We start from the raw sequence: 26,085 nt of genomic DNA on the forward strand, positions 1-26,085 counted from the left end.
TGCTTGTAAAACAATGTTGCCTAGAGCCTGAAATAAACAGGAGACCCTATTCTGAAGGCTCTGACCTTTAAGGATATTTAACACTTTTTCATTCATTAAAAGATAGCAAATTGCAGAATAGAAAATAACGTTTCTTTTGTTGGAGGTTTACAGGGATCTGACCCACGCAGATAGCTGCAAGAAGAAAGGATTCTAACAAGAAGGAATTCCTACACTAAGAAGTTTGCACTAACCAAGCACATAGGAAAGGAGCCTGAATTGTGACTTGGGGAGATGGTTTTCCAGGACATTAGTTTGCCATCTAGGTCTACAGAAACTTGCTATTCCATGCCCCAACATCTGGTCTCCCAACTTATTGGCCTGTCCTGCACTGAGGAGAATTAATTTCGACTTGGTAACACTCCTATCTACCTAGAAAGCTGGGCACTGGAGCTGAGTGTTATGGAAACAGGCCAGCCAAGACAAAAGCACCAATCGGAGTGTTGGAGTACTCAGAATTATTATGCCGGTGGGCTCAGAGGGGCTTCGGCTCCGAAGTTTTGAGTACCTCCAAGACGTGCACATGAGGTTTTAAAGGCTTAGTTACAAGTAAGGGGGCATTAGCCAATAAGGCTCAAAGAACAAAAAGCAAGGAATAAGTACACTGGAGCTTATCAATTTGTAACAGATCACATTACTGACACTTGTTGAGCTTGGAATTACGAGTTAGGTTGTTAGGCCAATAAACTGACACTAAACTTCAGATTTACGAGATAGCCCAGCATAATTTAGATCAGTAAACTGACACTTATCACACTTAGATTTGTGACTTAGCTTGTTAGCCCAGCTGGACTTTTCCTTCACATGAGGACAGCTCTCCCACACCCAGGGAACTACTGTGAGCCCTTGATGTTTCCACTAGGGTGGGGTATGGTTTACCCAGGAGGGATGGGGACTATGCACCAACACTCAGGCAGTCTGCTCTGTCTGGGGCTCTGATCTTGTACCATCCCGCTCCCCGCCAGCCCAACACCTGGGACAGTGGAGCTAAGGCAGAGATCCTGCCTGCCTGTTTCCCAGCGTGTAAAAGGGGAATATGTGCTCTTCCCAAGGTAGTTCTGAGCGACAACACCTGCGGGTGCTTGGTTCTCAGAGCAACAGAAAACCCAGCTCCGCGTGGGGGCAACGGGTGTGATCTCCCTAGGGTTTCTGCAGAAGCATCGGACGGAGGGTTGGATCACGGTGGTAAAATTGAGCTGCGGGGCTTGAAGGGTAACAGAAGGGTACAGAGGCAGGTCTGCCGCCTAGGGGTGCCCCAGAGGTAAAGCTTTTTTTCTCCAACTCCTCTAAGACCCTCCCTTCTCCAGATCCCTTCCTTCTCTCTGCTCATCCTGTCCATCTGTATCCCTCCAATTTTCCCGTCCTCTCCACCCGCTCCCATCTTCTCCCTCCCTCGCTGTCCCACCTTCTCTCACAGAACCCAGAGAGGATCGCTGGCCCTCCTGCGCATGCGCAGTCAGTGCCAAGTGGTCCGCTGGTTGGGAGCTCCATATCCGAGCCGGGGATCGGGCCCAAAGGCTTCTCAACTACGTCGCCCGGTAGGCCTTTGGTTCCTGCCTGGGGTCGGGGCCTCTGACTGTGGAAGTGCAAGGTGGGGGGCTCCTGGGAAAGGGGTCAGGCGGCTGCGGGAGGGCGGTCCGCCTGTCACAGACCCCAAGGGCGCTAGTCAGCCCGTGTTCAGATGAATTGCTCAGGCCAGACCCCTCTGCCAGCGCCACCTGCCCCGGCGTCCCGGCCACAGTGTCCAGGGCCTGGTGTGCACCTGCCATCTCTCACCCAGCCGGGATCCCCTCAGTCCGCGGCTGGCGTCCCCTTCCCCTCTCCCTCCCGCTAGTCCTCTCCTCCCGGGCTTCCTCTTCTCGTCCAGCGGCCCGTCCCCGCCCCTGGGCGGGCTGTGTCCCGGGCGGGCGGGGTCTGCGGACCCGGACGGGGGCGGGCGCTTGGGACTGTGGCTGGGGCTGTCCTCCGAGCGAGGCTGCAGCCCGCGTCCCCCTCCCCGCTTTCCCTGCCCCGCGACCCCGGGGCTGCCCTGCTCTCCCTTTCCCGCTCCCTGAGGACCAGCTCTGTGGCGTGGGCGCTGCTACCTGGGCTGAAAGCCTCCGGCTCTAACGCCCAGCTTCTCCTGGTGGAGTCGGGAAAAGGGAGCGTCACTGCTAAGCAAGGTTCTGTCTCCCCCCTCCATGTTTCTGCCTCAGGTAAGTACCTTGAACACTTTCAGGTGTTATGATGGCGGTGCTTGTTGATGTCACGTGTTTTTATAGTGAGAGGGATTGCAGTGGTGAAAGCAGGGCTTGGTTCTGTTAAAAATGTGCTGAAGGCATGAGGCTGTGACATCCTCCTTCCTTCCCTCTCCCAGGGTGAAAGGAGTGATCCTCGATTTTCAAAAGATAGTTACAGTCCCTAACTAGCCCAGCCCAGCTATTGTGCGTTAACAGGAACAGCACCACCAGAGGCCTTGGAGACCCAGGGATATTGCAGTCCTAAAGTGCTCCTGGCAGAGTTTGGCTTGTTTAGGTTTTTTGTTTTTCTTAAATTGTGGGACAGACTAGTGTATAAACTGAAAAATAATTGTCAAGAAATAATTTTCATAGGACAGTTTTATTGTGATATAGTTCACACACCATGAATTCCATCCATTTAAATGGTACAATTCAGCAGCTTTTTGCATATTCACAGTGGTGCATGCATTATTATTCCAGAACGTTTTCATCACTTCAGAAAGAGCAGTGGAAATGAATGACCTATCCACCCCTCCCAAGTGGTGGTTCTAAAGAAATTTCTTGGCTATTCCTGACCATAAATTAACTTGTTATATTCCAAGAAAAATCTGGTAGGAATTCTAACCAGAATTGAAATGAATCTGTCTATCAAAACAGGAAGAATTTATACCTTTATGGCATAAACTTCTTCTACCCATGAATATATCTGGGACCCTATCTTTTCATCTGACCAGAGCCTGGCCCATGTGAAGTCCTCACTACTTTTTGCGCTTGTGAATGATGAGATTCTATACATCATTAGTTGCAACTGTAGCCTTTCACAGAAGAGAAAAGTAACCTCAGTGAAGCAAGTGACTCTCTGATGGTCAGAAAGAGTGACAGCCAGTGCTGGAGTGATCCAGTGGACTTGGTGTTTGCAGCTAGATTTCTCGACCACCTACAGTTAAGGGGATTAGAGAGTTCTTTTATTTTTTCTTAATGGCATTGCATTTATTTTTACTTATTTTTTAAAATTATTTTTTATTTAAGTGTATTCAATTTACAATGTTAGTTTCAAGTGTACAGCAGAGATTCAGTTATAAACATATGCATATGTATATATATATGTTTTAGATTGTTTTTAGTATAAATCACTACAAGAAATTGAATATAGTTCCCTGTGTTATGTAGCAGGTCCTTGTCATTTATTTTATATTTACTAATTTGTATCTGTTAATCCCCCCTTTCCTGCCTGCTAAACACAGTTTGCTTTCTATGTCCATGAGTCCATTACTAGGAGCACCGTTTTTCCTAGTAATATATGCTCTTTTGCTGCTTTCAGTTTCAGTAATTCCATCTTATCTGTGGGCGCTTTTCTTCTGGTGGCCTTAATGTGGTTTGCACACGTGGTAATAGAGATCTGTATTTGGGAGAACCCCAGGCCTCGTGTAGTCCCTGGTACAGAGTGCCCACTGAATTGATGCTTGAACTGGGAAAAAAGCACAGTAAATGTTGGAATTTCCACTATGGTTGAGAATTCTATAACCTCTTTTGACAAACTTAATATTGGCTGCACCCATTCTGGGTAATTTGGTGGAAATTCATGTTATGGTGGTGAAGAGACGGGGCCTTGTATGCTTCTTCTCTTTCTGTTTTCTAACACTCATTCTCCTGGGCCTTCCAGATCCTCCCCTAGAAGTGCCAGGTCTGGCTTGGTGCTGCGCTGAGGCAATATTTGTTAATAAGGCCCTTTCCTCATCTCTTCTGAGCCTCCGGTTCTTTCTCTGCACAATGAGGGCTTAGACTAGATAACTACTTTTCAGTTTCTTTTAAAGCCATGTTTCCTTTGAGAAACAGAAAATGCAAATCTCTCCTCTCAAACCAACCCTTTAGATTTTGAAAAGTCCTCCAAGGAGTGACATAGCTCTTTGTGGAAAATGAATGTGATTGTGATTCCAGGTGACACAGAAAAGACTCTTCAGAGATTGATTGCAGGGAGAGGGCAGAAAAGGGGCAGTATGTCACACTTTCTAGTGTGAGCACTGGAGCAGGGGCTTGGATTTAAATACGGTGTCTGACGTGGCCTCTCTCTAATCTTGTAGAATGTGATAAACTACTCTACCTCAGTTTCTTGATGTGTCAAGTTGGGGTGATAATATTTTAAGGCTTTTGTGAAACATTATGCAGATAAGCCATTTGTGTATGGGTAGAAACAAGACCTGCTAGGGATTCAGGGATTTGTTTAAAAAACAAAATCTTGTCCATAGCACTCTGTCTGTGTGTATTTAGTAGTTCCTGAAGGGTGAGGGTGAGTCTAAAGTCCATCGTGGGACAGGTGGCCCATGATTCTCTGTGCCCCTGAATGCCCCCTCCTCCCCAGTCCTCTTCCTCAGTCCAGGATGAAGTTCCCTAGTAGATTTACTCAGAGGTCTTGTGAAAATGGCTATTCATTTTATTGTTTCACCAAGAAGGGCTGCCATCATGATCTCTGTGGTCAGGTTTTGAAGGGCTGCCATCATGATATCTGGTAAGAATTCTATGGAATTGGGTGTTTCTATTTAATGAAAAGAAAAAAATTACAAATAGAAAATTAGAACAAGGATGGTCACATGGGCTCTTGGAAGTGGACACCATTAGAAGTTGGAGGGACTAGTGGGCTCAGTGGGAATGTTAACTGAGTGTATCTCATGGGCTGGGCATTGTCCTATTTGTACTGTGTGTTCCTTATTTGAGACAGTGAGCTCACCTAACCTCGAAAACCTCTTTAAAAAATTAGACTTTTTATTTTGAGATGTAATGTAGATTCCCATGTGGTAGTAAGAGATAATATGGAGAGAGCCTATGGACTCTTTGCCCAGTTTTCCTTAATGGTTCCATCTTGCAGTGTTGGGGTACAATTCATTACTGACTCACTAACAATTTGAGGTTTGTGTTATTGCCCTCATTTCTATCCACGATTAAATTGGGGCTTAGAGAAGCACACAGGCCTGCCCAGGTCACCCACATTGTTAGTGCAGAGTCTGGTGAACGTGGGCTTGGGATTCCCAGGAAGTATCATTATGATGGTCTTTGGCAGGGAGCAGCATTCACTTTGCTTGTTTATTCATTCATTCAAGAAACATTTATTGAGTAAATTCTGTGGGTCAGATGCTTTCTTAGGGTTATCTGATTCTTCAGCAGTACTGAGAACCAGGAAATATTTATATTTTTTAAACTGAGAAAATTAGCTCTGAGAGGCTATAACTCCCCCAAAGGAAGAATAGCTCATAAAGGGGGGATAGTACAATTGTACAGTCACCACTTTTTATGCAGGTGGTACCCTAGGCATTTTACATTTGCAAACATCCGTAATCCAGATATATTCTTGCAAGGCATGGATTTTTTTTAATTGATGTATAGTCAAGTTTACAATGTTGTGTCAATTGCAAGGTGTTTTTTGACTTTTGAATTAAAAAATACTTTTTCAGGAGGGAAATTAGGTGTATTTATTTGTTTGATTTTTTAAAATGAGGTACTGGGGTTTGAACCCAGGACCTCGTACATGCTAAGCATGTGCTCCACCAATGAACAGTACCCTCTACCCCAAGGCAAGTTTTCTTATCCATTACTATGAAGCTAAGGGGTTCAAATAAATTGAATAGGAATCCAGATCTTTTGATCCTACTGTGGTCCTTCTCTTTATATTCTGCTGAAGGGGGTTGGGGAAGCATTTCCTTTGTTCATTTCTTTATTCAGCATTTTTGAGCAGTGACTTTGCATCAGGGCCTTGCTAGGTGCTTGGAAATAGAAAATAAGAAATGACCTTTCTCTGCAGAGGCAGGAAGCCTAGACCAAAAGCTGGGTAATGTGATCCGAGCTACAGTAGCCATGTGCAGACTATGAGGACAAACTGTACCCCCGGATTTGCTTTGGCTTCCCTTGCCTTCTGTCTGGTACACACCAGGTCACCGCAACCCAGATGGGCCCATAGCACACAGCAGAGTATGTACCTCGATCTCCTCTCCTGTCTCGGCAGGGCCTGCAACATGAGCATCCCTGACTACGTGCAGTGTGCTGAGGACCACCAGACTCTTCCCGTTGTAGTCCAAACCATGGAGATCATCTCAGAGGAGAATTTCTTTTGCATCTATCAGCTACTCACCTCGGTGAGCCATATCAGCCCATGTGGCTCCCAGTGGACACTCTGTATCCACTACAGGCACCGCTATGTGCCCGAGAATGGGTGGAGCGTCTTCCAGAAACACTGCAAGGTCGTGGGCCTTGTCACCATTACCGACTGTCTCTCTGCCAAGGCCTTGGAGAAGCTCCACGTGCAGAGGAGCTGTATGGCACCTCGATAATGACTCTCAGCTCTTTGTCTTTGTACTGCATGTGGAGGAAGTCGAGCAGCCGCGCACCGACGTTGCCTTCAAATTTAGAGGACTGCAGGGTGGTGGAGAAGAGGATCGAGGACTTCACTGAGTCACTCTTCATCTTGCTCAATTCCAAGTGGCTGGATGGTGGCCCCAAGAATTCTGGGGACAAGATCCCCCTCCCCTGCATCCCGTTTGAGAAGGAGGACTTCATGGGACTGGACACAGACAGCAGGTAAGTTTACCTGGAGGCCAGTCCACCCTGGCTTTGTGCCGGATTGCTTCCCTACATCCAGAAAGGGATCAGCAAGGAAGAAGTCTGTCTTGTAGCCAAGGGGGGATGGAGATGCAGCCCGCCGGTTTCCAGACATTTCAAAGTGAATCCGCCTTTGTTTCAGAGAGATCCTTTTAGGGTTAGTGTGGACACTTACTCCCGCTTTACAGCCATGACCATGGTGGGACCCCTGGGGTTGCTGTCCAATAAAGTAGCCAAAGCCACTGATGCTAGGAGCACTGGGGAGGAGGCTGGACTGAGCTGAGATGTGCTCTAGGTCAAATGCACATCAGACACTGAGGCTTGTCTAGTAAAAGTATATAAACTATCTCTTTACTTCCTATATTGATTACATGTCAAAATGATAGTATTTTACATACAGTAGATTAAGTAAGATCTGTTCTTAAAATCAGTTTCTAGTATTTGTTTTTTGTTTGTTGGTTTGTTTCTTTGTTTACCATTTTAAACGTGGCAAATGGGAAACGTTATTTACATGGCTCTCATTTCATTTCTGTTGGGCAGCCTGTCCTGGGACAGTCTCATCCCTTTGCTTATAGATGAGATGCTGAACCCCGAGAGGCGGAACGAGGAGCTGGTTGAGCTGGGGCTGGAGCCGGTGTCTCCTGCCTCCCAGGCCCAGCACCTATTCTGCTCAGGCCCTCTCTTCTTGCCCGACAGCCTCCATGCCAAGTTAGGACATCAGAAACACCGCCGGGGACTTCCGAATGAACTCCTTATGCAGGGAAAGGCGTATCACGGTGTATGGGACAGAGCAGGGAAATGTTCATTCTCACTTTTTCCCTGTGATTAAGTCAACGGCCCCACATTGCCTCGGAAGTACAGACGAGCTCTTCTGGGCTGCCTACCCCCCCAACTTCAGCTCTGTTTCCCGGTGTATCTGTTGTGCTGTCCCTCAGGCAGAAGAGGGTGAGATGCCTTTTCCGAGACGTGGAAACCTTTGCTGGGGAGAGTGAGGGAAGCTGTGTTCCCCCGGCCTACGGCCTCTGTCCTTGAGTCTGGAGAGGGCTCATGGTGGTCCCACAGGTGACGGTCGGAGAACCTGGCACATGTTTCTGGGCCCGCTGTGAAGGAAGTGCTCTGTGACTCTTGAACTTAGCTAAGATCAGATCCTACTCTCTGGTTGTTGGTAAGTTGGAGGAGAAGATGCTAGAGAATTGATAAAAAGAATGTCTAGACCAGCCCTGTGAGTGAGAAGCACAGGGGACACGAGTCCCACCTGCGAGAGATAATGTAGCGGGCTCTGGATGAATTTTCTTTTCCTCCCAGACATACCTCTATGACTTAAGGAAGGGGAGAGGCATGCTGTAGCCATGATCTGTACTTGTCCTCTCAGGGCCCTGTGATCTACATGCCCGCACTCCCCATCTGCTTCTTAAGATGAGCTGGCATGTATAGGAGCCTGGGCACTGCTGAGGGCATAGCTGCCAGCACCGTGCTACACCAAGTCTGGCTCCGTTCACCTCTCCTGTCAACACCTGCTGAGGCCCCAGGCATTAGTCAAGGTAGGTGCATCAGTGCAACATAAGCAGGGACCACTTCTCCCCCTGGACAGACTGGTGAGTGAGCAGTGGAAGCCTGGAGCCCTGCCCCAGCCCCCACGCCAGTGCCTCCTCTTTTGTCATAGGAGGCACTGGTGATATTTTTGCTCAACAAATGCTTGTCTCTGAGTCTGCAGCCCCACCAGAGAATGCCAGCTTGTTTTTGTCTTTTGAAGTCTGCCCTTGGGACTTGGCGGAGTATCCGGATGTGTAATTAGCCCACAGTGGTTGACACTGTCCCCATTGTTTACCCAGAACCTCGTGTACCAGGCATGGCTCCCAGTATCGAAACACAGCAGCGCATTAAACCTCCCTCCTTTTGGGTCTGTCTGTTCTGGTACCATAAGGGCTCAGCCAGCTTCTGAACGTCAGTGAGATAACGCGGCCAGTGAGCTCGGGTCAAGCACATTCTCCTCCAGTCACTTTTACCCCATTGTTGCTTTTAGTATTCCACAGTCATTAATTATTTAAACAATTCTTTGGTACAGGAGCAGAGCCTAATTCTCTCCTGCTACTCTTGGTGGAAGTGAGTAAAACGGTCCAGACTGAAATGCGACCACAATTTGTAGCTCAAAAGCTGCCTTGAAGCTTGTAGGTGGAATTTTGGTTAGGGGCGCTGACCACGTTGGGGTCCCCCGGCAGCGCCGCTCCCCTTAGGTCCCTGCTTTCCCTGGAGCAGGGGGTGAGGGTGGGTCTCACCATCCCCTCGTCCCTGGCCTCACACACTCACGTAAATTCTTGTACATGCTGTCAAAATCATTTTTGTTCTTGTGTGTTTCTAATTTTCTCTTGTTCCTCTTTTCCTTTTTCTTTATTCCTTTTTCATTTGTACTGCCCAGTGAGCATGTTGTTGCATCTGAAAATGTGGGCTGTGCACATCCTGCATTGGAAATAGCCAGATTGCCCTCCATACTGTCTCCATCGCTTTAAAAAGCAAAATCTTAATATCTGTCTTGATCCATGTATTATCCTAGTCATTTTGTATTTTCTAATGTTTTGGAATATTTGCTTTGTTAGCACATTACCCACTGGTGTTAGATACCTGTTAAAATCCTTGCTTTGAGGGACCTGTTTGGTCCTCCTTTTATTTGGTGACAAATGCGCCCTTATTAAATTTGTTTGATTGTTTTGAAGAAGTAAGATGCGACTTGATTTAGTCGGCTGCTCAGGGATTCTTTTCATGGAGTATTTAAACTTGTAAGCTCAAACTCTGCAGCATTTTGCTCGATTCCTGCTTTTACACAAACGTGCTCGGCACGCGGTTCCTGGCTGTCGCTGTGTGACGTGCGTGACGGCGCTTCCTGGCCAGCGGTCACTGGTGAGGAAGTGGCCGGCTCGGGGGTGACAGCTGCAGGGGACGCTGTTGGAGGAAGCGGTCACCGTTTGGTTCTTTAATTTTTTTTTTTTTGCATTCAACTTCCCCGTGCCATTTACTTTACTTTGCCTTCATAAAGGGGCAGAATTGGGTCTAAAATCCATGACACTATTTGTTCCCTTTACGAGGCTGGTTTTTCTGGGTATCAGGACAACATGACCTTCTCCTAAGTAGCTGGCTCACCTGGATCTGTTGGACACAGGGACAGCTAAAAGGGCCGTAGCTTCCTCTCTGCTCCAGCCAGTGGGCATTCAGAGCTGGGTCTGTGGTTTTCCTCAGCAGCCGTGCAGACCTCCCTGCCCCGGCCTTTACTTTTAACCCATGTTGGCAGTAAAGAGTTGAATCCGTTTCTGTTGCAGCTGACATCCACCACTGACAGCCGTGTCGTTAGTTTGTGGTAGTCAGTCTCCAACACCCCAGACAACCGTGAAGGAAGATGATTTGGCCGACCTAGGACCCTGGATTCTCACCCTCACCATGGTTCATCTCACCCGGTGGAAGGGTGTGGCCACCACCATCATGCTGACCATGAGGCCTTGTTTCTCCTTTCATGCTCTGGTCCAAATGTGGACACTTCATTTTTCACTGAATCTGTCTCGCTTGAGACAGGCCAGAATATCTGAATGAGTCCATCACATTCTGGGTGGGGAACAGAACAGAAGTAAGTGTCGCAAGTAGATGGAGTCTAGGCTGTCCGGGTTGGCAAATGCAGGCTGGGATCTGTGATGGCTGGGCTGTACACTGGACACAGGTCTTTCCCGTGGCTCCCGAGAGCCCAGGAGTTGGAGTGATAACAGCCTTGCGTGGGTTCCCCCATCCTCATCTGCTCACTGGCAAGTGTGTCTGCTAATTAGGAGCTCCCCCAGACCTCGGGCCCTTCAAAGCTCAGACCACGGGAAAATCTTGAGTCCCTTCTCCTGGGCCTCCTGTGTGAGAATCCAGTGCCTTCTGAGGTGACCAGCGGCAGGAGATGCCTCCCCCTCCAGGGAGCACCCTACGGCAGACTGTTAGTGAACCATGCTGTGAGCTTGTGTGTTTCCGGCCATGGTCCCTGCAAAACCACACTTGAGATCAGCTTATTGGCGAAAATAAAAGGACTGATTCCAGGGCAGGGCCGGGGGGAGGGAACAGTGGAAATTGAATGTGAGCTGAGACAACTAGGTGGGTGCTGAGCCTGTTACTAAAATGGGGAGTCTGGGAGGTACCTGCCAGGAATCGAATTCCAGAGTAAATGGTGGACATGAGGCATTTTTAAGATGCCATTTTTCATCCAAGTTAGGACTTCAAAGAGGCACTCGGCTCTATGAGACTGGGGCTCAGGTGAAGGAGCTGGACTAGAGATACAAGTTGGGAGTCGTCATTCTTAGCTGGTGTTCACAGCCTTGCATGTGAATTAGATCATCTCGAGAGCTGCAGACTGAGGCTGAGGGAGGGGAGGGCTGTGCCTCGGTTGGAGGTAAGCCCAGACCACGCAGCTTTGGTGTGTCAGCCAGCGGCGTTTATCAATTTCAGAGCAATCCCATTTATCCTTAAGGGGCCTGGGGGTCAGCAGGGCCAGCCAGAAAGAAATCCAAAGGGAGAGTCTTGGCCACGTGTGCGTCTTAGGAAGGTGCAGAGGCTGCAGGATACGGAAGGCTAGAATCCTCAGAAGCTGGAGTTGGAGTGGGGAGAAGGTATTCACAGTCACCTGTGAGGGAGGGAGGGAGGCCTAGGGAGTCCCCACCCTACCGGACTCGCTTTCCCATGAACAGGAGGCAGTCAGACAGAGGATCTGAGGTAAGAAGGATGGGCACTGGGAGGGGAGCCAACCTGGAGAATGGTGCTTGGAAAGTTCTGGAATAGTCTCCCTGAAAAATAGAGTTAAAAATACCCAGACTCTTAAGAATATTGTTAGTGACTTGGGAGGAGGCAGTTGTTTTTCTGGCCTCCTAAGTGTAAGTCATGTATCCAGGGATACACAGAAGATACGGGCAGTCTGTTCCGGGGACTTGATCCTTACCAGGGGGATCAGTGCAAGTTTAAAGGGGCAGAAGGGCAGCGGAGCGAAACTAGCCAGGCCCCGTGTCAGGTAGCAGTCGGCCGCCCTACTTGCGTGTTTCATTCACATCCATGACTCCCAGGTGGGCGCTGACAGCCCCCTTTTGGGGATTGGGAAGCCTTCTCAGAGGGGTTAAGGAATTGGTTTGTTTAGCGGTTGATAAATGCTGTAGCAGGATTCAAGCAGAGCCTTGTCAGACTTCAAGGGCATGTTCTCTCTACTGTTTCCAGTACTTCCCTGTTATACCTGGAATGGTGAAGTGGGTCAGATTTGGAGCCTTTCAGAAAAAGTATGATTTAAGTGCCTCAGGACTGTTTCACAAAGCTCAGCGTTCTTTTATGGTTCTGAAGCATGCAGTGCTTTTCGCCCCACAGAGGTAACGTCTAACTCCATTGTCGATGATGTGGTTGCAAATGATATACAGGTGTAAAACCACACTTCGCAGCTTCTAAAGGGAAACTCTCCAATTCTCCCTTGGTCGGCTTTCTTCCACGGGGTGTAACTGTGCTGCAGCATAGGCCTGAGCTTCCGTATGGAGTGAGGATTTAATATCCGAAGTTAGCATAAAATGGTCAGATGAAGAAAACCGACATTGACAATTTATTTTTGGGTTTCATTAGTCAAGATATACTATCAGTTAATGGCCCATATAGCAAATGAAATTCAGTATAGGACATTGCATTTCTTCCTTTCTATTCAGAGTTCTCTTACCGAATAAGGTTGCCTGCTTTGGAACATCAGTTTCACCACACGGCACCTATCAGTGTGTTGGTGTGATTGCATTTACAGAGTGAATGTAATCTGGGCTTCCTCAGCCCCAAACACTTCAGTGCAGAATCACGGGCTGTAGACGTCTGTTAGTCACGCAAATACTTCTAAAATTATATGATGCCAGAAAAGAAAGAAGACAGAGAGAGAGAGATTGCCTTTATCAAAGTTCCTTTCAGTTCTAACTGCAAACTGTTGTTGAGCAGCTCTTGTTTCCTTTGGATATGAATATATACATTTCTTTGCATGTAACCTAGGTTTTGGACTAGAACACCAAGTTCTTGCTGTCCCCAAGCCACAAAAATAGTAGCCAAATTGCACACGTGTGAAATAGTTTATACTTTTTTCTGAGAAAGTATCCTTGAATTTGGGACTTGGACTGTGATTTCTGCTTTTTGCTTCCCTCAACCGTCTTGTAATCTCTCACTCCTTCCCACGTGGTTCCCAAGTGTTCGTGGTCTCAAAGGAGCGGGCAAACACCCAGTTGGTCACCATGTACTGCTGCTATAGATAGAGACCAGACAAGACCTAAAGGACATTATCGGAGAGGAATTCCTGGAAGAAATGGGCTCTACATTCAGTTGTGAGGACAGAGTAAGAGTCAGCCAGGAGAAGGAGTCAAGAATGTGTCTCAGATCGCAGGTGCAGCCCGGGCAGAAGCCTGGAGGCTTTTGGCATGGGCACCCGGGGAGAGTGCCCTGTGCAGTCCAGGGTGGAGGGAGCCCCTGCTGGGGAGGACACTGGAGAGAGTCCGGGATGTAGTGCTTTGGAAGAAGTTGAGTTTTACTAGAACTGACACAGTAGGCAGTGAAGGGTGTCAACAGAAGTGACCCTCAGGAAAGGTACTTCTGGTTTTGCTTCTGATATTCTACAGACCGAAGGATCGGGACGGGCGAGAGCAGGTATGTCTGTCCCTTTGAGACCCAACCGGTCATTCATTTATACATTACACGTGCACTTCTGTGAGTCTAGGGGAGAGAGCGTGTAGCCACTTTAGTAAGCAAAATGTATTTGATTCTTGAGAGCTTAGCATTGTCAGAAGTTGACTTAGCCTAGAATGTTCTAGGAAGAGAGGAACAAATTGTGGAGGTTGGAGGGAGGGAAGGCTTCCTTGGGAAACAGTCAAAATGAGACTGGAGCAAGTGGGAAGTAGGAGCAGGTCAGGGGCCCCTGTGGTCACTGGGGACCTGTGTACTTAGGTGAGGATGGGCGAGCAGGGTCTGGGGTGGGGCTAGAACTCTAACAGGGAGCCTCTAAAGGGTTTGAAGTGGGGGTTGATGTAATCAAATTTGTGATTTGGGAAGGCTGCCGTGGCTCTCTGTGTTTGTATAGCGGGGAAGAGGGGGTGGGTGCCACCAACTGGGGGATCATTAGAAGACCATTCACAGGCTGGGATATGGGCATCGGGGCTACTTGGGGATGGCAGGGGCAGTGTGGATGCCGGCTTTCCTTATTGGGGGACTTGTTAGCGGGCCGACCTAGAGGCATTTTGTGGCTGGAAGAAAACTGATGGAGGCCGCCAGGTGGATTTTCCTCTTCTCTCCTTCCCTGCCTAGTGTGATGATCTTAGCTCAGCCAACATTTGGAACAAAAGAGCTAATTTCCAGGGTTGCCCAGGACTTTGTAGAGCTCCTTCGAGTGAGATCTGATCGGATTTAGGTTTGTGTTCAGATCTGGATGTTCACTTAGCTAGAAACGTCCTGTCATTTCGATTTCCATAGGGGTTTTTTACTTCATAAAGATTGCTTTCTTGGTGAGAGGAAATTTAATACAGCTGTTGTCTTTTTCAAAAAAATCATATCATTTAAGAACTTTAATATTCAAAAGAATAGAAATATATAAAATATTTAAGGAAGTCTTTGGTGTAGTTTCTTTGCTTTCTGAGCTAATGTGGAGTTAGAGCCTTTGCATTACTTCATAGCACATCCTTGTCAGTATTTAAAGAGCTGATAGTGGGCGCCCCAGGCCCCACCTCTCAAAGAATCGTTAAAGTTTTCTCTGAAATAGTGAGGTCATAAAGGTCTTGTTTTCAGAAATCAAACGGTTTATAATACGCAGCATAGCCACATTTATAAAATAATAATTAGTTCAAAATTAAGAAAGTGGAGGATAATTGATTTTTTTAAAGCCTATACATAAACTTTCTTGTGCTAATGTTGCAAGTGGAAATTTTGAAAAGAAAAATCCTACTGCAATATCATCTACATGGAATACATATATGAGTTTTACGCTTGAAAAGTAACTGCGCAGTGGTTTTCAAAGTCAGGAGCATTCCAGCTCAGATACTGGCAGTGATGGTTGCTGGTTTTCAATGAAAGAGCCTAAATTTGCCTTCTTAGCTTTTTTATTTTTGTATTGAGAGGGTTGATTAGTGCTTTGCGAGCATGATTTTGGGGCAAATTGAGGGCAGATGTCGTGTAAAAACAGTGAGATATTTCCATGCATTTTATTTTCTGGACATCACCAGGGCACATGTGCGGTTTGTGCCTGCAGGCTGGAATGCTGCAGGACTCCCTAATCCATCACCATTATGTCCTGGAGCTGCTCAGGTCATTGAATGCTTTTCCGTTGCTTGGAGGAAAGGTGGTCTGATGGAGATGATCAGATGTGCAGTTAAAGTGCTATTACTTGAAATAAGAGTAACCTAGAAACATTGCTCTAACAATACAGGATGAGGGAGGAGAATTGTCTGAGCTACTTGCAGTGGGGAGTCTTCTCATGTTTCTCCCACACCGTGACTCCTGCCAATATCCGCCACAGTCCTGCACGGTAGTCCTGCCGAAGCAAGCAAGCACTTTGCTCAGAAACGCACTGAATTTCCTTGTGCCTCTGTTTGTTGGCTTTTTTTTTTAAAGCACATTTTGCCCTTTGCTTAAATGCCATCCATGCTAGTCAACTCTTACACTCAGTTTTCTGGAACTCGTCCATAAATAGCTGCTGAATGGATGAACAGAATGTAGTATCTCCATGTAGTGGAAGATTATTCACACGTAAGAGTGAATAAAAAAGAAAAAAAAAAGAGGAAAATGAAAAAGGCCACCTGTTTTTGGAAGTCCACCCTGACTGTTCAACCCACACTTTTCCCTTTGAAACCCAATCACTTATGCTCCACTCTACTCTTTTTGATAGTGCTTACCACCTTCTAATAATCTTTAACGTTTTCAAAAAAAAAAAAAGAAAGAGATGCTGATACCACTTCAAAATATACAAGCCTTGATAACAGCTTGTTAATTGAAAGGAAGCAGACACAAACGGTCAAATATTGTTGATTTCAGTGATCTGAAATGCCCAGAAAAGGCACATGCAGAGGCAGAGAGCAGGTGATGGCTGGAAGGGGCTGGTTGGAGGGGGATTAGGGAGTGACTGTTAGTGATAGGCGGATTCTTTAGGGGTGATGAAGTGTTCTGGAAATAGAAGGTGATGGGTGCTACACAACCGTGAGTTTGCAGAAGACTGCTGAGCGCTGTGTCTGGGAGTGCCTGTTGTTGGGACATCTTTATTTTGTTCTCATCCTGCAATGTGAAGAGCCATCTTCTGCTGTGGCTGTTCTACTCCTGTGAGTGGTGAGGGTCAGAGACTTTGCAGAGTCATGTTTCTTTTTTCCCCCTGGGTGAGTGTAGGCAAAAAAAGATTTAAGCCTAAGAAAGTGCTCCATCTGCAGAAATGTCTTTTTGTTTTGCATGGTGTAAAAACCTTGAGAGCTTTTAATCGTTGAGGCCAGTCTGTGGGAGGAAATAGCCCGTGAAGCCTGTTTGAGCCTGGGAAGCACCATGCATCTCTCCCAGACACGGGTGGGGATTTCACCCCCGTTCAGGCAGTGAAGGGCCCAGACCCGTGAGCAGACTTGACAATCGTGAATATTTACGTGTATCCGCTGCTTCATCTTGGACATTAATTTCAAGCTGAGTCAGTTTGTGGCGGCAGCCTCATCCTACATCAGGAATTTATACTATCTGCTCTTTGAGGTGAAGACCTGACAGACTTGATTATTTAACAGTCTGCCTTGAATTGATATCTCAGATTCCTTTGTCAAAAGCAAACAGCAGAAATACAGAATTCCTTTAATGCCAATGTGACCTGGAACGAGTTTAGTCTCTGTGCCTCAGTGGCCTTATCTGTGAGTGGGAAAGATGATAACAGTGCTTCCCTCAGAGGAGCTGGTGAGGGGAGAGTCAGAAGCACAAATGGAGGACTTACAAAAGATGCTCTTGAATGACCGAATTTAGTGCTCTCAGCCTGGTGAGGCCTGAGGGGCAGAGATGTCAGAACAGAGCAGTCCTAGCCGGAGCTCGATCCGTGATGGAAGCTGTTATGATCAGTATCACCACTGTGCGTTATCAGGTAATTTTAAGACTTGGTAATATGAATTCTTGAATAATGTTAAAGGACTAGACATCTCAGATCCAGTTTACATAGTCCTCAAGATTTCTTCTGAGAAATGGATGGTTTCTTCCCCATCTTAAATCTGAGATGAGTCTCTAAAAAATTCTGTATTCCTCCATCTTTTTGCTTTAATTTTCCATTTCCTAAAAAACCATGTTTTTAAATGGAGTTAATGGGGACTGAACTGAGTGCCTCATGCATGTTAAGCACTTACTCTCCCAAATGAGGTATAATCTCCTCCGTGATTTTTGTTAAAATTTACTTTCTTAGTTTACAGAGGTAAGAGGCCTCTAATTCTTTTTCTGGAGACTTGTCCATGAACCTGTAAATCTATAATTAATGGACAAAATTTGGTTTATTAAAAAATCATTAGAATATTCTGCAATTCATCCAAAAAGAAATGCTCATTGACTTAAAATGTTTCTCCTTTAAGGGGATTTCTCCTGTTTGGTCTAGCTTAATTTGTTAACAGCCATCCTCATCATCATAATGACCAAACTCACTGTGAGTGGACACCTACCTAAGGCTAAAATGTTTTCCTCATGTTTTAATTCATAGCAGGTGTTTGATTGTAGGTATCAGTGTCTCCTTTTTTGCAGCTGAGGGATTGAGAGATGGAGCAGCTTGTCCCAATTACACGCAGCAGGCTGTGGCTAGCTCGGTGCTGGAACCCAGGCTGCACAGAATGCATTCTTAATTGCTCCTCTTATCAGCCTCCCGTTAAGTGGTTACCCGAACACCTGTGACTCCATAAACGGCCGAGTTTAGTGACCTCAGACTGATGAGGCCTTGAAAGGAGAGACACCATTGAGAAGTTGAGACAGAGTGGCAGAAATTAAAATTGTTCATTTTCACAAATTTTTAATTCTCAGGTAATTACATAAAAAGTTATTTTTTTATTTTAGTGCTCTGTAAGCACTAAAAACAAAACATTAAAAATAATTATAGTGCAAAAGAGAAGTGAGCTCTTAAAGTCCAACCACTGCTAATGATGTTGCTTGTTTTTCTCTTGTGGCCCTTTTTGACAGAAACACTTACAAAGACTGAATTGGTTTTATGTAGTTTTAATATGGAAGAAAAGATTGTCAGTGAATATTGTAAGAAAAGTCTTTACTCTTTTCTTTCCTGTTGATGAATATGTACTTTATTTTCATGGCTTATGTACATTTCCTCATTTGTGAAATTTGAGTAATATCGTTTAATTTGTCTGACTGTGAGAGGTAGATGCCTTGTATACAAAGAACCCAAGAGGTGCTTAATAAAAGTGTGCTGTCACAATGACAGATATTTTAGAAGGATCAACTCTGAATACTAAAGAGTGTCGCTTATTTCTGATACATATTCAATATGTATTTGTATGATATATTTGAATATGGTTTAAAGTAACAAGGATTCATTTTTTTTTTTGGTGTAGTATGAAGTTTTAATGAAATCTGTATCATTCTAGTGAGACAGGGACTAGTTAAATTGCCTTAATCAGATGACCTTGAAGATTATTTACACAGAATATGTATTGTTACAAATCAGAATTTATGTTGCCGTGTAACCATCCACTCAGACATTTAAATTCGTGGGATTCTGACCAGATCCGTTAAGTTTAGTAAAATCCATATTGATCATTTTCAGGGAATAAACTCCTCTATTTTGTGATTAAAGAAAATTTTGATTTTTTTCTACATTCTTAACAGGTTTAAAATATCAAAACATTGATTTGACATGTCACTTTTTTAATAGAGAGAATAAAGCTCATGCTGTTTTATTATGTAAATAAATGTTTTTGTATGGCAACAAAATTGTATGATATCCTGGCTCTTTTAGTATTTTGCAAGATACTTAGATAACCTACTGTTGGAAAAATACAAACGTGAATTTTATGAATATAGGCCTAGTACAGATCTGTTGGTTTTTGCTACAGTGCAAGACATGAGGCATAGGAGAACTTTGCTGCTGATTGCCAGGAGGACAGATCCCATGTCTCAGTTTCCCCTCCTGTAAAATGAAGTGGCTGAACTGGATTCTTTCCTCTTCTAAGATGAGTTTCCATGAGCCTATATCTTCTGTTTATATTCAGGAGTATTAGCAATATCAGATTAAATACTGAATATCCCTCCTTTCCCCCGAATCAAAGTGCAGCATGTGCTATATAAGTTTTATTTATCTGATTCTCGTTACTGATCCTACAGGCAATTTTTGTGTTGCATCTTTCCTGGTAACCTGGAAGGTCATTTTACCCATAGGTGGCACTGTTGCACCTACTTACAGTCTTAACTTTCCTGTTTGTAAAAGGAGGCTTAAACAACGTTATTTTATTTTGATTACTTTACTTAATGCTTCAGAATAGCCCAATGTCCATTATGTCTGTCTAACTGGAAAAGTTATTCTGCTTATATCTTAGATTTATTCTGTCATCTCACTGTGAACATTTCAGACTTGCTGTGCAAACAATAGCAAAATCGGGCTTTTCTTCTAGTGTTAGAAACCAGTGAGCCGGGATTTTATAAAACAGCTAGAAGCGGCATCTGGAGGACCTTAAAGGTGAAAAGTGTATTGAGTTCCCTGAGTTTTGACCCCGCCGCTGTGTGTTAATTGGTGGTAGGAGATTTGGTACATATACGAAGGGGTGTAGTTTTTGATATGGTTTGCCTGCACGCGCTGCCACTGAGCCACTTGAGCCTGAGTCAGTTCGTTTTGAGTTTTTCCCTCGTCTGTGAGATGGGGACATTTGTATCTGATTTGTAGAATTGTGAGAATTAGAAATTATGTGCAGTGTTTACCACAGTGTGTATGTCAAGAGGGCTCTTAAACTTTAGCTGCTGTTTTGTGTGAAGCCATCATTTGAGAGTCTTTGGCAATTACTAAGAAACAGGAAAATAAGAAGAGATGGTTTTATGATGAAAGATATTTGAGGAGGTTCCATAGTTCCTATACCCATAATTTAGCATCAGCAGAGTCAGAACTGTTACACAGTCGCCCTAAACCAACGTTAAGCCACAGAATTATTTGTTACTTCATATATTTTGGGGTTTAAGGAGATCCAATACTTATACTTATGTTGTCTCCAGCAGCCTACTGAGAGATGACACAAAAGAGTAGACAGGCAATAAATGTCTTCTTTGTTACTGATGAAGCCACGTTCTCCATGAACTTCAAGGCTGTGGGAAAATGCGTGTCATGATACTGTGTCCCAGAAATACAGACTCACCCTGTCCCATGTAGCTCTGGGCCACAGCGAGCCTTCCCTTGAGAAGACCTGCCCTTTCATGCACAGGGCTTTCCTGACATGGAGCTGAGCATCCCGCGTGCTTCCCAATGGTGACCAACACTGGAGTGAAAGGAAGGGTTTCACATGCCCTGCTTGTCTCCCCGGACTCACACCTCACTCTGTTAGTGTAATGAGTGCTAGCTGTGGGCCAGGGGCCAGGGGTGTGAAGGGAGAAGCACCCTCCATGGCCCAGAGGAGTGGTTAGGAGACATCCACTCCCTCAGTTTAAACAGGTGGTTGGATGGAACATAAGGGTGCTCCCCAAGAGTGTGTAAAAGGAGAAATAAGGATTTCATTTGGGACTTAGGCTAGCCAGGAAACAGATAAGATGATTAGAGGGGACACTTGTAAAACAATTTGATATTAAGTTGACATTTGTTGAACACCCAAAATGTGCTACATTCTTTTCTGAGCATTTTACAGAAATGAATCCTTCAATCTTCTCAACAAGCGAGTAAGGAAGGTTTGATTGTTATCCCAGTTTTACAGTGTGGAAATTGAGGCACACAGAGGGTAATTAAGTTGGCAAAATCACAGAACTAGTAATTGGCAGAGCTGGTATTTAAACCCTGGCTGTCTGGTTTTGAGGTTCCCAGAGATGGGCTTTGGGTGTTTAGCATTATCGACATCCCTGAATCTTTATACCTCTGTGCATCAGTTAGCCTAGAAAGGACAGGGAAAGGAGTGTTACACAGGAGCTCATAGTCATTTCTTGGCCGCTGTCCACGGAGAGTGCACCGTGATTGGCGTTAATTGACTTCTGGGCAGTAGATCTGTTCGTATAATAGAAATATAGTCCATTGAATTAATCTAGAAACCCTTCCTGCTCCGTTTCTGTCCATGCTTGCCATGTGACTGCCTGCCCGTGATTGGGCCGTGGAGGAGAAAATGTACTCATGGTTGAACTCTGATATTTCAGTCTGGTTCATAGATTCACGTCTTCTGTTACATTAAAAATTTAAGTTTCTGGTTTCCTTGCATCAGTGTCTCATGAGCTTGGTTAATGTGAAACCAGTCCATGGGAGCCCAGGGATGATGACGGTATAATTTCTGAGCACGTTGAGGCACTTCTACCCGTGCAGACGTGGCTGGAGGATGTCCAGCTTCCTCACTGATTTCCCCCAACAGCATGGTCCTCTCCCACCCCTGGATGTGAGGTTGGGAGCTCTCTGAGTAGGCCAGTCAGAGGCCGAGTCCACCAATCAGAAAATGATGAAGTACCTGGAAGTGGGTTTAATAGAAGACAAGGGCTTCCAGGTTGTCAGATGGGCTGTTCGAGTCCATTTGGTGAAAAGCTGTCCACTGTCTGTGGTTGAGCTACTTCTTTGCTGTTGAAAAGTCTGGAGTAGATGAAGGGATTTTAAAAAGCAGAAAGGAGTGATTTCAGGTGGTACGTCCACACCGGTGAGAAGTGATGAATGACCGCCTTTGTGAGTCATAGACAGTCTTACAAACTTCATAAACCAGCTTTAAAAGCTCTTCCATCTGAGTGCACTTCATATGGGGTCCAGATCATCACTGGTCGCACTGTGAGGGCAAGTAACTGATAATGGCAGAAAGGACACGGAGGCATCAAAAAGGTCTCAGTCACTTTCCCTGTTTAAAGGATGCAGCACAGTGTAATATATTTTAGCTGGTTTTTCACTGAAAAGTTTTTAGTGTTTTCTGGGACTCCCCAGTGCCCCAAGGTTCCATGCAGCTGGGTGTCCCCTCAGTGCAGCTCTGTCAGCGCTTGCCCTGGGCTGACGCGGTGTCACGGGGAGCAGGACAGTCAGCGTCCCCGGCTCCTCCGAGCTCCGTCTCCTCATCCGCAGAGCCGGGTTTCTCATCCGTGTCTACTTAGTAGGGTTGCTGAGAATCACACGTGATGCTTCAGGTGTGACTTTTGGTTGTCTCTGTGATTGGCATATAGTTAATATTTGATAGAAACACTTGTTTTTTTAGTATAATTGTAGCACCTAGATTGCAGTGGTTTTTAGTCTGCATTTTTTATAACTTTATTCTTATTTTTAAATATGCACTTATTTTTATTTATTTTTTTTGGAGGTACTGGGGACTGAAGCCAGGACATTGTGCATGCTAAGCAGGTGCTCTACAACTGAGTAATACACACCCTCCTTTTCTGCACTTGAAGGTAAATATTGCTATACACAAAATAGCTCTTAAACACCATCATGGGACCTAGTCACTGTATAGACAATTGAACACGTATACTATTTCAATAGGAATAAATGTTTTTGAGACATACATTTCTGAATCTGTTAATGTGCTTAAAAACGATCATAGGTAGTGATAAACACGAATCTTTGATCCAGTACTTCTTAGAGACTGTTTTGCCATCAAGGGAAATTACATTCTACAGAGAAGGCTAATTGGGTCTCTTTGATATTTAGATGGTTTAGCAGATGATGAAGGCTTTCAAAAGCTGACAGTTTTGTATTTTAAAGTAACTACAAAGTTACCTTCTACAAGTTGTAAGTACTAAGCTTGTGAAGTGCCCAGTAATCCAGGGGGTATGTGTCTGTGTCTGTGTCTGTGTCTGTGTGAACGTTGGTGTGTGTGATTTCAGGAAGGTAGAAAGAAATTCCATATAGACTTCTGATACCTTTCTCCTCCATTTCAAGGTGTTGGCATATATTTACACTAATAAATTGATATTCAGTTGTCATTTGGCATATTGGGAATAAGACTTTCTCATACTTGTTTCAGAAGGATTAGGGAGCATGAGCTTAGGAAATGGGAGGAGATAGAGGCAGGGAGGTTCTTTAAACTTTGTGCAGAATTAGAAACAGTAACTTTTCTCTTTTCTTTTAAAGCAAACTGGCACTGAATTGTAACATACTATTACTCAGAATTGCTTTTCTGATCAGATACATGTACCTCAGTTTTTTAAATGCAACATGAATGATGAAATGTGTTTTAGCAGTTATTTTTAAAAGTAGTCTCTTTTCAAGTAAAAGGCTATAGCCTGTTCTTTCTTCTAGCGGTACAAGAAATTCTCATTGTTCTGTTGCAATGATCTATGTGCTTACTTTCTTTTTTTTTTTTTTTCTTTAAGTGCTTTTTTCATTGTGGTTTGAATGAATGTTTAAAATTTCTGGATTTTGATCTTTAGAACATGCTGATTTCTCAGAACTGTTAAAAACCTGATTGTTCACTGCTCTTTGTTTGGTGGGGCACCCTATTGATTTCTGTTGTCTGTTAAAGAGTGAAATTCTTCCTCTAGCCTGCAGATCATTAAGTGAATGGTTTGCAGTGTGCCTTTAAAATTATTTGTATGCATTGAGCATGTTTGTCCAGTGAATTTTAAATTGACTCATTGTAATGACTTTGATTTGATTCTGTGTCTTTTGCTCCTCTCCACAAGAATTTGAATTCTCTGTTGCATTTTGTATACGTGTTCTTTACAGGGGAAGAAATTTTGCATTTTTTACAGAGGTGGGTTTTCCTATCCCCTCTGAATGCCTTCTAAAATTGATACAATAAAAATCAGTTATTGCAGTGCATAAATATTTCATAAATTATTTTTTGGCATAATCAGAAACAATGACCAAGAATGATAATAAAAAATACGAAAACCTTCCTTCCTTTGAAGAATAGAAATCAGGTAGTCAGGCTCCCTCATGCTTTGTGCCTGACACACTTAATCTCATGTCATTGTGTATCATGATTCGGAGATGGTATTGTTTCAGGTTTATAGATTTTTGTTTTAACATTTGTGTTGAATTCTTTCTCCAGGCTGATGTTTCCTGTTGGGTTTGTGGAAAGAGTAGAAGGGAAAAAAATACTTTGTTTTGTTTTCAGGAGGCCTGAGTTGATGGGAAAAGAGTTGAGGGTGGGCTGAGGAAAAGAGTGACACTCCCTCTCCTCCTGGTTGAAATTGATAAACAAAGAAATCAATTAAGTATATCGATATTTGACCAAAAGAAGTTAGCGAGCCCAAACTGGCTAGAAATGCACAATGGAAATTACTGAATTCAGCTTCAGAATGAGGTGCTTTACCAAGTAGAAGCAGCTTAGAGCAATCAGAAAATCAGTAATATGATGAGATATAAATGGAATATTATATCTTTTATTGCTGAAACTTTTCTACGTTAAGTTGTGTAGAGCTAAAATTAAGTTTCAATCACCAGGAGTTAAGAGAGTGAGTGGTACTGTAGGATCGTTATTCACGGATGTGCCTAGACCCTGATAGAGTGGCTGAAGATGGCAGGAAGAGACCCACATCCAGGATTTTCATCCTAGGGTGTCCTCCATAATGGTTCCATGTGGAAGCAGATGATTGGGTTAACAAATTGTAACACACCCCAGTCGCCTCTGAATTTTAAGAAGAAAAAATATGCTTTGATACTGCTTTACAAGCAAGTTCCTGTGCATCCTCACTCCAGACGCCTTGCCTTAAAAAGCAGAGACAATGCTTTGCTTGTGTAGTTGAGGTTTTAGATAGCACTCTGCTGGTTGTAAAGCAAGGACCGAGACCCTCAGCTATAAACGCTGGGCTTGTGTGTTGTTAGATAATGTATTATCCCCAAAACAAGGACCTGGCTGGTCTGGTGGTCTGCTTTTTAATGAACATATCTAAAAATGTATCTTGTTCCCCTCACCCCATGACTTCCCTAAAGATACACTAATCCTTTGTACTCATTGTGTATTCTACAATCTCTGCCTCATCCTGTCTTTCCCGAATTTCCTCCTTACTATCTCACAACTGTTAACGAAGTTTTCCTTTGATTATACCCTATAAATATGGGAGCATTTGAGAGGCTTATGGAGATGGCTCCCTAATCCCTCTCGATTTCTTGACTTTTTCCACAGAGTCTTGAATAATCATTCCTTGTCAGTAAGACTTCTTCCAGCCAGAACCCACAGTTCCAGGTGAGAAGGATGCAGGCTTTATCTCTCCTACCGGAGGCAGAGACAGAAGAGAATTGAGATATGCTCCCCCGTGATCCCTTCCTGCCCCAGGTCTACTGCAGTTCACCTGCAGCCTTCTGGCCTCTGCTCAGAGGGCCTCTGTCCCAGGACTGACCTCAGCGTTTTCTTCCCTTGTCAATATTTCCTGTGCCTTTCAGAACTTGGTCTCTTCTCTGCAATTCAAACCTGGCAGATGTGATGGTGGTCAGCGTGCTGGTGGGCAGTCCTTTGGGGACCCCCAGGAGCCATGCTGATTCTCCTTAGTCTCTCAATCGGGGTTACAGAACAGTCGAGCACAGAAGGAAGCCCATTCTCGAGATGTCAACAGAGCATTTCATCACTTTCATTTTATTTTTCAATTTTTGGTGGAGAAATTATTTGTAGTGAACTGTTCCAGATATTTGCCGCCTGCTTTCCTCATCACCATTCCTTGTTGTCTCTGGTGCTAGTTTTATAAACCAGGTTTCTTCTCTGGTCATTTCTGGCAGCTGGGCTTGCCGAATCCTTGATCTGTATTTGAAACAGAATGCTTCCTCGTGATGTCAAGGTGATTTTCCTATTTCTGAATATTTCGTGTACACTCAGCAACTGTTTCAAGTGAAATGCTCTTGTCCAATTTCGGTTAACTCACATTTGCTGATCTCCTGCTTTCATGCTGAGAGCAGTTTCTTTTTCCTCTAATAAAAGTTAGCAATTTGCATTTACTATGGAAGATACTGGCCCAAGGTCCTTTTGTTCTTAAGAGTTTTAATACAATTCACCCATTAAAATGTACATCGGTTTTTACTCTATGCCCAGAATTGTGCGTCCCATTCAATCTTAGAATATTTTCATCCCCCCAACAGGAAGCCCTGTATGCATAAACAGACATTCTCATCTTCCCCATCCTCCCCCAGCCCCAAGGAGCCACTTTTCTCTCTGTG

General features: G+C 44.6%; 1 protein-coding gene across 1 annotated transcript in view; it reads left to right on the top strand.

Annotated features, from left to right (window-relative positions):
* LOC140694807 (uncharacterized) overlaps nt 1–26,085 on the top strand; it is a 134,713-nt gene that overhangs the window by 70,254 nt on the left and 38,374 nt on the right. The window contains exons 7-8 of the mRNA XM_072957866.1: nt 6,253–6,824; nt 22,295–22,382. Of these exons, the coding sequence (XP_072813967.1) occupies nt 6,253–6,577 (325 nt within the window). The 3' untranslated portion in view covers nt 6,578–6,824; nt 22,295–22,382. The remainder of the gene's footprint in view (nt 1–6,252; nt 6,825–22,294; nt 22,383–26,085) is intronic.

Source organism: Vicugna pacos, unplaced genomic scaffold (genome assembly GCF_048564905.1).
Source record: "Vicugna pacos unplaced genomic scaffold, VicPac4 scaffold_104, whole genome shotgun sequence".
Taxonomy (NCBI): Eukaryota; Metazoa; Chordata; class Mammalia; order Artiodactyla; family Camelidae; genus Vicugna; species Vicugna pacos.